Source organism: Tachypleus tridentatus, chromosome 1 (assembly GCF_004210375.1).
Source record: "Tachypleus tridentatus isolate NWPU-2018 chromosome 1, ASM421037v1, whole genome shotgun sequence".
NCBI lineage: Eukaryota > Metazoa > Arthropoda > Merostomata > Xiphosura > Limulidae > Tachypleus > Tachypleus tridentatus.
This window is the reverse complement of record NC_134825.1, coordinates 78,321,512-78,334,488: the sequence shown is the minus strand read 5'-3', so window position 1 is coordinate 78,334,488 and position 12,977 is coordinate 78,321,512. Positions and strand designations below refer to the sequence as shown.

The window sequence follows — 12,977 nt, the reverse complement described above, 5'->3', positions numbered from 1 at the left end:
TTTCTGTATTATCTTATTTAACAAACCGTAATATGAACTATAACCCTTTATCTAACTTTACCTGATGTAGCCTTTCCGTATCTTTTGGCTGTGAGCACGCTTCCCCTCAGAATCACAAAGTATCGTAGAAGAAGCTTCAGGAACCACGTCAGCTAACTCAATTTATTCTAATTATGTTTGACTTGGAAAATAACAAGAGCATAGAACTTAACAACACAGATATCAGCACAGATGTTACATCTGCTAATTTGGAAACTGACACGAGCATGGAAAAGCAAGATGTACACTATGCTCTTCATTGGAAAATGTTTTTGGGTTCTGGTACTGCCTTACTTGGAGCTGTCGGTATGGGAATGGTAGTGGGATATACAGCACCTGCTCTTCCCAAGATGATCCTTCCAAGTAGCCCAGTCGTAATAACAGAAGACCAAGGAACTTGGTTCGCTAGCCTTATGGCTGTTGGTGCTCTTGTTGGTGGTTTGACAGGAGGTAAGTAAAGCTACTCTTGTGGTAACCATGTTACGATAATGTCATTTAATGTAATTTCTTATGTAATTAAATACTTGAACACACCAACGCTGCAAATTATTTTAATAAATGTTTAGAATATTTGAACTTTAGAATTTAATTTCAATCCTTTAAACACCTTTTTCAGTAGGCGGCATATTGGTGTGGGCACGAATAATTCACTGGTGACTATTACAATCGTTATGTGTTACGACACGACTTTGTGAGTACCATATTGTAGAGTGCTACATTTTTACAGCTATTGAATTGAATTAGTAACTCTTGAAAAAAATGAGTCCGCATCTCAAGAATAGGAACATATTGTTCTTGAATGTTTATTTCAAAATGTATGGCTAAAATAATTTTCTTTGCATGGGAATAGTCATTTTTTTGTGGGACTAACTTCTAAAAAGCATAACAACGTAATATTCCTTTCTAATTTACAGGCCCCCTATCAGAAATTCTGGGAAGAAAAAAAACGCTCATCTTAATGAACATTCCCTTCATCCTTGGCTGGCTACTGGTCGTGTTCGCTAATGGAGTTTCCATGTTATACGTGGGACGTTTGTTGACAGGTATATGTACTGGGCTGGTATCTGTAACAGCTCCAATGTATATCGTCGAAATCTCGACTCCAAATATCAGAGGTCTGCTGGGAACCTCCTTTCAAGTATTCGTTACAATCGGTATTCTGGCAGAGATGACTCTTGGAGTTTACCTTTCTTGGACATGGCTTGCTGTGACATCTGCCCTTCTGCAAGCCACAGCAATGGTCTCCATGATTCCTATACCCGAATCTCCTAGATGGCTTATCAATAAAGGAAGAAAAGAAGAAGCAGTTCATGCCATTTATTTTTTCCAAGGAAAAAGAGGAGTTGATGCTGAAAAACAATGCGAAGAGATTATGAAAAACCTCGGAAGTGACCAAACAGGACGAATAGCATTATCAGAGTTTAAACAAGCGAATTACTGGAAACCTGCGCTTCTGGCTATGGGATTAATGTTTTTCCAACAGCTCTCTGGTATTAATGCTGTTATGTTCTATACTGTAGACATTCTTAAAGAAGCTGGAAGCTCTCTCGATGAGAACTTGTGCACAATTTTGTTTGCTACAGTAATGGTTTTATCTTGCATTCTCGGAAGTTTTCTTGTTGATAGGACAGGGCGTAGAATCTTACTTTTAATTTCTGGTATAGGAAATGCAATCAGTCTCTTCTGTTTGGGTTTGTTCTCTGGTGTTCTTGTCCACAAAGTTAAATCATTAGGAACTCAGTTTGGTTCGATACCACTGGTTTGTTTGTTAGTGTATATATCTACTTTCTCAGTTGGATTCGGCCCTCTTCCATGGTTTATGATGGCAGAAATGGTTCCGCAACGAGCTCGAAGTATTATTAATGGTATAGTCGTTTGTTTTAACTGGACTTGTGTTTTCATGGTCACAAAAACTTTTGACATAATGCTTCATGGCATAAATCAACATGGAACTTATTGGTTATTTGCTTCAATGTGTGTTCTCAGTTGTTTATTCACTTTCTTTCTTCTTCCAGAAACCAAAGGCAAATCATTAGAACAAATACATAGATACTTTCTTGGCATTAAAAGTACAATACCCACTTCCACATCACAGATGGAACTTATTGAATGAAAGCGTTTTCTGTTCATGAAGAAACTCTTGAAGATCAATTAAATAATTCCTCAGGTAACTTTTTTATGGCGTTAAACCAAGAAGCATAAAGTTTACTTCGGTTAAAACGAACGTTTTACTTTATGAAGATTTTACTTCTTGTCATGTGAGGAAAAGTGAGGACAACACTATTTGATTTCCTATTTCACAGTCAACTAGTATATGTATTATCATTGGGGAATAGATTGATCTCAATCTAGGTGACTAATCCTTTTCCATTTGGCTGTATCTTGAGTAAAGTTTTATTCGATGAACGATTTTACAGAGATGAAGTAGGATCATTGAGGAGATAAATATTATGGTAAACCTGTATATCTGTATCTTGTGAGTAAGTAACTCGTAGATAGTCCTCTAATAAACAAAAATATTACGATGTTTGTTTCTAATTATTGTAATATTTTGTACTTTATCGAGATGAAACGTCAAGAGAAACCAATGTCAAATGTTAATTTAAGACATTCACCGGTAAAACAGTGTGTTTGTAGATTTCAGATGTTCAAAGGAAAGTTTTTACACAAATATAGTTTAGTCTTGAGCATATTGCTTTTAACAATAATACTCGACAAACATGTTAACCGACATATAAATTTCTCATTGACTCAGCTCACTGCTGTTGTTGTCAAACAATTACTCTTTACATGATAAATCACACTTTATAAATAAACTTTTTTAATCATTTAAGTATTCCATTATTAGTTAAGTACATATAATATGTATACTAGAGCTCATAAATAAACTTTTCAAATTATTTATTTCCAGTTATATAGCTGTTTCGTATTTAATCACAGTTTATGATTAAGAGACATAAAAGTTTAAGAATTGGTGTATATTGTCTTTTTCTATCAGCACGAGACACATGTAAAGGTATTTTCATCAGCGTGAGAGACATGTGAAAGCTTTATTTATTACATCAAAAGACATAAAAGTGTTTTGATTTGTCAGACATTTGTATTTTCTGGGCTAATGATGGACTTTTACTTAAATGTTTTTCACTGTATCATCGTTTTCTTTGTTGTTTTTCTTGCTCTACCTGTATCAAGGAGATTTAAATTACAATTGGTACTTCATCTTAATATAAAATAGCAATAATGATAATACGTATAAAAGTTATATTTACATTGTTTTGTGTAGTGCTTCTCAATTAAGTGAATGGTCCATTCAGGGATTAATGAGATCAGAAACACATAATATAGCACTGCATGTAAAGCTATTAACACCTCAGGTTTTGATGCGTACATCTTACCTCGCATTTTATTTCAAAATTTTATGATGTTAAGACGGTTTATAACAAATATATATAAATACTTCAATTCCAGTTTAACCCATTGCTCTGTTATAGAAGAGTATACAGTCTGGAGTGTTCGTCGCTATAAATATCACAAAATTCTTCGTTATAATAAATCAAACATTTGGCACTTGTCTTGCTCAAGAAAAAAAAAAGAAGTGATTTTACACTGGTTGTTTTTTTATTTTTAGTTTTTGGTTTTACTTTGTAGTTTATAATATGAAGTACAAATTCACATAGAACAGTTATTGTCGTATAATCTATAACACATCTTAATATTATGTGGACAAATATTCACGAGTTGGTTGTTCTATTATGAAAAGCTGACACTTATCTTGTAGTGCAATCTGTTGAGCCAAACAAAGGACGTTTCATATTAACATCAGCATACGACGCCATCTGTTGCATTAATTATCGTTTATGTATTTCAAAGAAAATCATTTTTCAAATATATATTTTCAACTGCATTTGACTATTTCAAAATAAAAAATATTCAAATTTATATATTTATCTTTATCTTAAAACTATAACAATTTTGGAAAATTGAACTAAATAGATAAGTATTTTTAAAATGTTAATCTAATTATTATGAAGCCTTTTAAAGATAAAACAATGACAAATTTATGTTATGTACCTGAAATGTACTTGATGTGTCTTAACATCGTATTCACGTTGCAACTGTAAAACATTTCGAACAAAAATCTAAAAGTCCGAATTTTGTTATATGATTTTCAATTTTTTCCAAAGAAAGAAGACAACTAGTCCATAGCACCCACTGTCAATTATTGGGCTACTACTAATTGTTTGTAAAAAATAGTCAAAAAATAAAATACCAGCATCACTCGTTTTAGTGAAGCATGTAATTGTAACAACAAAACGCGAACAACAATCTCTCGAATTCACAGTCTGGATAAGCTGAACCTTAGGCGAGGATGGGCCAAAAATAATGAAGTAAAAACAAAGTAAAATAATCCTCAAATTGTAAGACTGTGTTTTATAACCATGTTACACATAAACACAATGAAATTGAACAGGAAAGTATATAACGTGAAAGATGTGTTTGACTTACATTTAAACACAAATCTATAGAGTGGGCTATTTACACTGTGCTACCTCAGGAGTGTTGTAGAACTACAATGTTGGGAAGCAAGGCCTTTTTAAATAAAACAACTTGAACCTTTACACAAAGAATTTAATTGCTACATGAAGGTCAAGCATTTAAGAAACAAAGTCATAACATTTTGGCTCTTGTAAACGTTTTAGAATACTAGTGTGGTCATTCAACATCCCCACTCGCTACCACACCCCCTATGCAGAGGATATCACAAGTTTACTACTGAGTCATCGGGACTCCTGTGTGTAATACCAAAACTTATGTTATCGTAATTAACTTTATCAAAGGAAAGTGTTTTTTTTTTTTCAAACTGAACCTACATTCTATACATATCATAAAGTTTATTAATATAAGCATTTAAGTAAAGTGTTTTCTTTCCATTTAAAAACGAGGTTTGCTTGGATCTCGATATTTTGCAAGACATGTTTTTCGATAAATATTTTCTAGCTTCTAAACGTGTTTTCTTATACAGTAGCGTAGCTTTCTTCAATAGCTGTTTATGAATATTGAATTAAAGATCTACTTATTCGTAGATATTATAACGTTAATTTTCTCGTAGTTTGATTATTATTACTGTTAGCTTATATTAACGAGAAATTCTTTGTTGATACTGTGAAAAATTATACTTTCTCAACTTGCACTCGAATGTTCTTAGTATGTTTCTGTTGTTTGTGTATGTAATTTATGGTTTGATCACTTAATATACAATATTAATAGCGTATACATGTGGATGGATTAACATATACGTTGCTTGTTTTTTTTTGTGTAATCAGTAAGACACAGATACTCAAAACACTATAAATATTAGATTTGTTTACGAATTCTCTTCATTTAATCCAACATACGTTATACATCTGTATGACACTTTGTGTGTAAGTATTTAATTTTAAAAAGTCCATGATAACATTATTTTTTAAACATTTTAACTGCAAATCAGAAGTAAAAATAACATTTCCTTATTGTGAAAAAGAACAGTCGTTATAATGTGACGACCAATCCCACTATTCGTTGGTAAAAGAGTAGCCTTAAAGGTGTGTGGTGAGTACTAGCTGCTTTCCCTCTGGTCTTACTCTGCTAAATTAGGGACAGCTAGTGCAGAGAGCCCTCGTGTAGCTTTGCGCGAAATTAAAAAACAACCAGACATCTTACAATGTTAATATATATAAAATTATATACAGAGGATCACGTGACTATACCAGCAAAAGGATTTTTATGATTCATGAAGATAAAAATTAGCGACTAGTTCGTGAGCATGTTCGATAAAGGTTTATCATAATACATTATGTATTGAATGTGTTCATAGGAAAATAAAATATTACAATTGTGATTTACAGATATGAAGAAATGCAAAATTATAAGTGCATTTAAACAGAAACGCCAGTGAGGTATACGTATATATATCTGAACCAATTCTACTGAAGGCAATAGAAATGAGTAAGCCAAAATATTAAGACGACATCTCTGCAGAATATAAATATACCACTCTCGGTTTCAAAATACAACTTAATTTTCAACTATTCGCAATATGTGCAATCGAAAGATGATTGTTCAGTGAAGGCTGAAAGTTTAGGAATACAAATCACATATATTTTTATGACAAATTTTCCTAATTGAACTGTGTTTGTTTGTTTTGATATTGAAAAATAATACTATTCATTTCCTCTGATACTTTGGTCAACCTGTTGAAGTTGGATACAGAAAACAATGGAAACTTTAAATAGTATGGATCAGTGTAAGTTCACATTGATGACATATCTAATTACTCGCTCACTGGGTTTGTTCATTTCTAGGTTGAAGAAGTACTTGAGTACTTTTTATAAAACTTTTTTCTTTCGTTCACCTCGTGGCTATAAACCCAGGTCTGATCAGAATAATATTTTGTAAATGCGTCTATCAGTAACTATAACTTTCCAAACTGAGAGAATCAGATCTCTAAAACATTATCCCTGTGTTTCCTTAGTTTTTCAGAAGTGTTGTGCCTAATTTGTATTGTATATAAAAGTAACTTTGGAAACAAATGGTTAACGTATATCGTGTGAAAATATTTCCATGATAATCTTGAGTCACTGTTTGTGCAAAACTTCTCGTACTGCATAATGTTTTTTTTTATTGATTTATATATACATATATATATTATTGGAAAATATTCATGGCATCTTCCACAGCCTTCTAATAAGCATCAAACTATACCCACTAATTATTCTACAAATATAACCTTTGTACGAGCTTACAATACACACACAGTGAAATAAACAAACTTTTATAAAATCTTAGTGAATAATTTAATATAATGGCTTGTAGAACCACACATCAATACACATATACACTGGCTCTCTAAACCTGCAGTTTTCTTTCAGTTTTATTGCGATTGCCACCAATCTACGTTTTGATCATGAATTTGTTTGAAATTTGTTACATAAGAGATCAATAAACTCGTGCTCACAGAACATGTTTTAATTTGTTATGTAATTTAAGTAAGTAGTTCATCAAAATGGCGTACAAGGAAATATGTTTTGAATTACTTAGCGAGAAGATTGTGCAAAATTGCAGCATTTTGTTCACATGATTCTTAGAGTTTTTTATTGTTGTTATTGTTGTAAAAAAGATTGGTTATTCTGACTTAAATTAGGCTTAATAACAGTTTTGTATGTGTGAAGGATTAGTATTTCGAATATGCACATTATAAAACTGCAAAGTACAATAATCAAAAATAGGTGTCGCCAAGATAATATTTCTATAAATACAGTCAGCGACTGTATTATTTGGAAACAAGTTAGTTGATCTTGGCAGAAATCTGACAGACTTGCAAACTCGAATCGTTAACGAATTACCTGGATTTTTATGAAGTTTCAATGCAGTGTTCTGTAACAATTATTATTTTCACAATATCGCATCCACGAGGCGAAATCTAGGCCTCGTGTATAAAATAAAATATATTGCGTATGCAGGAATTTGCAAGAAGAAACACTCTTCAGTATTCTCAATACTTTGCACCGTTATCTTGAAAGTGAACTCCGGTTTCTAAGTTCAGCAGTAAAATGTTCGAAAACAAAGACTTTACTTATGACTTGTATTTCTCGGCCATTAAAAATGGTCGTATTATTACAAGTGAGAATAATACATTTGGAAGCATTGAGGGTGTAGTTTGTCTTTTTCCTTCAATGTGGATGGTCATATTACTACAGATAAATAAAATACATTTGGAAGCGTGTGTGTGCTTTCATACGACAAAGCCACATCGGACTATCTACTATGTCCACCGAATGGAATCGAGCCCCCGATTTCAGCGTGGTAAATCCGAAGAATTACCACTGTACCAGCGGAGCACGATTTGGAAGCTCTGAACATATGACTTGTGTTTCTCAAACAAAGGGCATCACGGTATTACTACAAATAGAACAATACATTTAAAAGTTTTGAACGTGTGACTTGTGTTTCTCAAACAATAGGCTTAGTCGAATTACTGAAGATAACAACAATACATTTGACAATAAAAAATAATAGTTATTCATTAATCTAATATTAGGTATGCACTAAATACATGTTCAAGGCATTGACTCTTCCGTGCTCTGCCATGTGTAATTTTACATCGACAAAGGTTATTACATTACGTTCATACTCAGTAACGAGTGACACACTGCGTGACACCAAGATAGCTTATATTAAGTGAGCAGTTATAAATAATTTATATTGTGACTACTCTTGTATCATCAGTCTCGTTCAATCCCAGATATTAGTAATATCCTAGCGATTCAGCCCGCACTTAATTATTATCCATATATTATTTATTATTCACATGATTCGTATTTAGCGAGCAGGTATATATCCCTAATGTTATTCATATCAGCAACGAGACATTTATTACTAATAAAATCTTCACTTAGTTTTTTTCCATATATTATTAATATGAGTGGCCAAAGATAAAAATCATTTCTAAACAGTGATCGGTACACGTTAAAATGAAATCTTCAAACACACAAATGATATATATTTATATATGGGTAAACGTGTTTTCGTGCATGCATGTTCGTGTTTATAAGTTACAAATATAAAAAGATTGAAACAAAAAATGTGAGAATGTGTTGTTGTTTTTTACTATTTTGTGCTTCACAAACTACGAACGCAGTAGAATTTTTGAATCGTGATAAGAACGGTCTAGTTTTCTATACAAATACAGTTAAGCAATATTCATCTAGATAATGTAACTGAAAGAAATATTACACAGATCATTCACACAAAATATAACTGAATCTTTTGAGCTAAAGCATTTCTTTTATAATGAAACATCAAAATATAAATTACAGTGTTGAGCAAAAATATGTATTAGGACCTCCAGTGGCTCAGCGGTTAATTTGAGGGATTATAACTCTAAATTTTGGTGATCGATACCTGTATTCAGCATTATGCCAATAGCCTAACGTGTAACTTTGCGTTTCTAAACACATGAATAAAAGAGCATTATTATTCAAACACTCCACATTCCAAGCATATGTGAATAAACGTTTTTATAAAATATGACAAGTTACTTTTTGTATTTGATAAAATATATAATCTAAGATACATTGTTATTTTAGGGTTTATAGCAGTCGTAGATAATCCGAGGGTCACGGGTTCAAATCCCCGTCGCACCAAACATGCTTGACCTTTCAACCGTGTGGGGTTCTAATGTGACGGTTAATCCCAGTATTCGTTGGTAAAAGACTAGCCCAAGAGTTGGCGGTTGGTGATGATTACTACCTGCCTTCCTTCTAGTCTTACACTGTTAACTTAGAGACGGCAAGCGAAGATAGTCCTTCAGTAGCTTTGCGCGAAATTCAAACAAACAATTTTAAAACACAACTTCTAAGATATTACAAAGCTGTTTACTTCTATTTATTACGTATCAAACTTTACAACATCAACAGTATCTATATTTTTTCGTGAATTCGAATATGTAACTGTTTGGTACTAAAGCTACTAGAGGGCTATCTGCGCTATCCGTCCCTAATTTAGCAGTGTAAGATTAGAAGGAAGGCAGCTAGTCACCAACCGTTGGGCTACTCTTTTACCAACGAATAGTAGGGTTGACCGTCACATAATAACGCCCCCACAACTGAAAGAGCGAGCAAAGAGTGACCGGCCTTCGAACCCGTGACCCTCAGATTACGAGTCGAACACTTTAACACACTTGGCCATGCCGAGCCGCTTTGTAAGAACTGTACTTGAAAGTTTATGTCTGGTTTTTCACAAACAACAACACTGGCGTGTATTTAAATCCCGTTTTGTTTTGTTTTTCTCTGAATACTCCTTGTTTCTTTTACTGTTAAATTTGTCCTCCGCCGGTACAGTGGTAAGTCTACGGAATTTTAATGCTAAAATCAAGGGTTTGATTCCCTTCGGTGAACTCAGCAGATAGGCCCAATATGGCTTTTCTATAAGAAAACACACACACAAAAATACTGCTAATTAAATTCTGTCGTAATAAAGGTAAATATTTTCAAAAACACGTTTAATTTATCAAACTCAACACCTTTAAAGACTAATAACGCTATAAACCAGATTTCGATACTCGTGATGGGCACAACCCTAATAGCCCATACTGTTGTTTTGCGCTTAACAACAAACAAACAAATAAAAAATAAAGAAATCAAGACAAAGCTGAATTACTGTATTTTGACAAGTGGAAATACATAAAGCTTTTCTGTTTGACAAACACTATTGTGTAATCACGAAACATTACATAGTAACAGCAAGTTTTAAATAACCTTTACTCACGCTAGGCTGAGATTGCCTTTTCTCAATTGTGCCGAGTATCCGTGATTTATTTACATTAATGTTTTTATTATTATTAGGTAAGTAATAAATGAACGTTTGTATTTTCATTATTGTTCAGGTCGAATTCTCAACAGAGCTTGCGGAAGTCATCCAGTTAACACAACAGTAGAATATGGAAGAACAGCTACTTTCAAATGTCGTGTGCGAAGTCAAATGTTTCCACACATCCAAGTTAGTTTAAAAAATACAACAATATAAACCATTATTAAATATTTCTTATATAAGCGGACAGATGTATTAAGATATATTTGTTTCTAATTGAAATCTAAAAATATTCACGCCAAATTATTTACCAAAAAAATATACTTGAAAGTGTTTATCTTATACACTGGAAATAAATGCTTTCATAGTTCTAACGTTTTATTTTTTGTAACTATGCATCAACATTTCGTGTATTTATAACAGGTATAAAATGTATAAATGTTTTAATTTTGAATTTTCTGCAAATTTACATGACATGAAATGGGTTCAAATTACTTGATTTTAAAGATTTATATCTGGTGCATTTTTTACAAACAAAATATTTCATTGGTCACTTGTTACATCTACAGTGGTTAAGACAGGTAAAGAAAAAGATTCGGCTTTCCAAGACAACGTTATTAAAGTGAAAGGAAAGTTCTACCGAGTGCTGAATTCAGATCACACCATAACACAGTCTGAAGGAATATTTCTGAATAAACTACACATTTCAGAGGCACGGGAATCGGACTCCGGATATTACAACTGCTTAGGTTCCACACCTATTGGTTACAGCTACAGATCAGCTTTTCTGACAGTAATATTACGTAAGTCAACTAAACTAATACTCGTGTTTACTGTAATAAATTCAGTTTTGAGCAGGTAATTGATATCAGTTTGGTCTTTTCATCTGATACTCTTTTTCTTTTCATAAGATATGTTACAAAACATAATTCACGTTAATTCTACAGTGGTTTCATTCTTCGAGTTTACATATTTATTTTGGTAACTTGAAATGCATATATTATAAAAAAAAAACTACGTTAATTCTATTTCAGCCCATTTATTAATATAGTTATGTCTCCCACTCTGGTTATTTTCGCAACAAATGTGTGATCACATATATGAAGTTTATGCCAAATTATGACTCCAGTAAGAATGGTTAGTTAAAAACTAGCGATTGAAAAAGACTTGACATATATATTGCTTATATGAGCTACTTGTTCTTGATGAAATTATAATGACTTGCACCAATTTTGCTTCATTCCCATGTTCACCTTTTCTGCCCAGGAATATTTGAGGAGTCCCTCAACTGAGCTTAAAATTGGCAGCGTGATACACCTCTCTCTCAACTGCTTTTCACTCACTCACACAGTTGGTTACTCACATCCCACCTGTGATATAATCAAATAAATTTGTTGTCTTTTTTGTTAAGGTTTTTTTTCACAAAATGGATTAGTAGTATCTCTAAGTTTATTGAAATAAATGTAGCGTTATCTGCTTTCTTTAAGTTGCACAAACCAGTTAACGTGATTAGTATGAACCGGTTTACGTATTTATGGAGCTTCTTTTTCAAATTTATGCAATTTCTTAAAGCTGGATTAAGTGTTTAAATAGTTCCGCTATCTTGTAGGAGCTGTATTATTGTTTAGATAGTTCTCTAATATGTTTAAGGTAGATTTTTCCTTATCTAGTCCTTGTAGTCCGTATGAGTTATAAATGTGCAACTAATTTTTTTTGTATAGTACAAGAAAAACAACACAGAGGGCATTTATTGTGATTTCACTCTTGTCTATATAAGTAGTCTAGAAGCACAGAATATATTTAGTTCATTTCGTACGCTATATAAACAATAAGAAATCGTTCATTCAAAGTTAGTATTTGACAAGTATTAATTATAGATATAAGCACAATTCATTTTTAGTAGTTATACACAAAACCACAATAAAAGCCATTACGTTTCCAATCATCAAATAAAAACTAAGGTATGATGTTAGTTAGTTATCACCATTAGATTAGTAGCCCAAGAGTTGGCGGTGGGTGGTGATGACTAGCTGCCTTTCCTCTAGTCTTACACTGCTAAATTAGGGACGGCTTGCGCAGATAGCCCTCGTGTAGCTTTGTGCGAAATTCAAAAACAAACAGCCATAATGGTTATCCAAACAACATGGCTCAATAGCAGTTTGTTTCGAAAGTAAAACAAACAGCTTAGCTATAATCATCTTAAAATGTGTTCATAATCCATTTCTTCTTTGTTAGGGTTATTTTCGAAAATAACGAAGTGAGAACTTAACTTAAAAAACTGCTCATAATTTTCTTATTTTTACTCAACAAATGACACTTATTTTGCATTTTCTACTAAGTCTGGAATTTTCTGCTTTTAAAAGTTTGGTTTAGGTTTAATAGACTTACAGAAATATTTTTGTTGTTTAATTCTTGAAAATATATGAAGCAATAATGTGGAACGTTATCCTAACGATTTTGTTCTATTTATTGACTTCAAAAAGGGTACTCCAATTATCTCGAGCAACTCTAACAAATGTTGAATTTATTTACTGTTTCTTTTTGTTTCCAGCACAACAAGATCACACAGTTTACTGGCCCCAGAAAGTATG

At 32.6% G+C, this 12,977-nt stretch overlaps 1 protein-coding gene across 1 annotated transcript; it reads left to right on the top strand.

Annotated features, from left to right (window-relative positions):
- The first annotated feature begins 52 nt into the window (after nt 1–52).
- LOC143253044 (facilitated trehalose transporter Tret1-2 homolog) lies at nt 53–3,223 on the top strand. Its single transcript, XM_076506144.1, has 2 exons — nt 53–489; nt 954–3,223. The coding sequence occupies exons 1-2, from the start codon at nt 174–176 to the stop codon at nt 2,150–2,152; spliced, it is 1,515 nt and encodes a 504-aa protein (XP_076362259.1). The 5' UTR covers nt 53–173; the 3' UTR covers nt 2,153–3,223.
- Nucleotides 3,224–12,977: the final 9,754 nt, after the last annotated feature.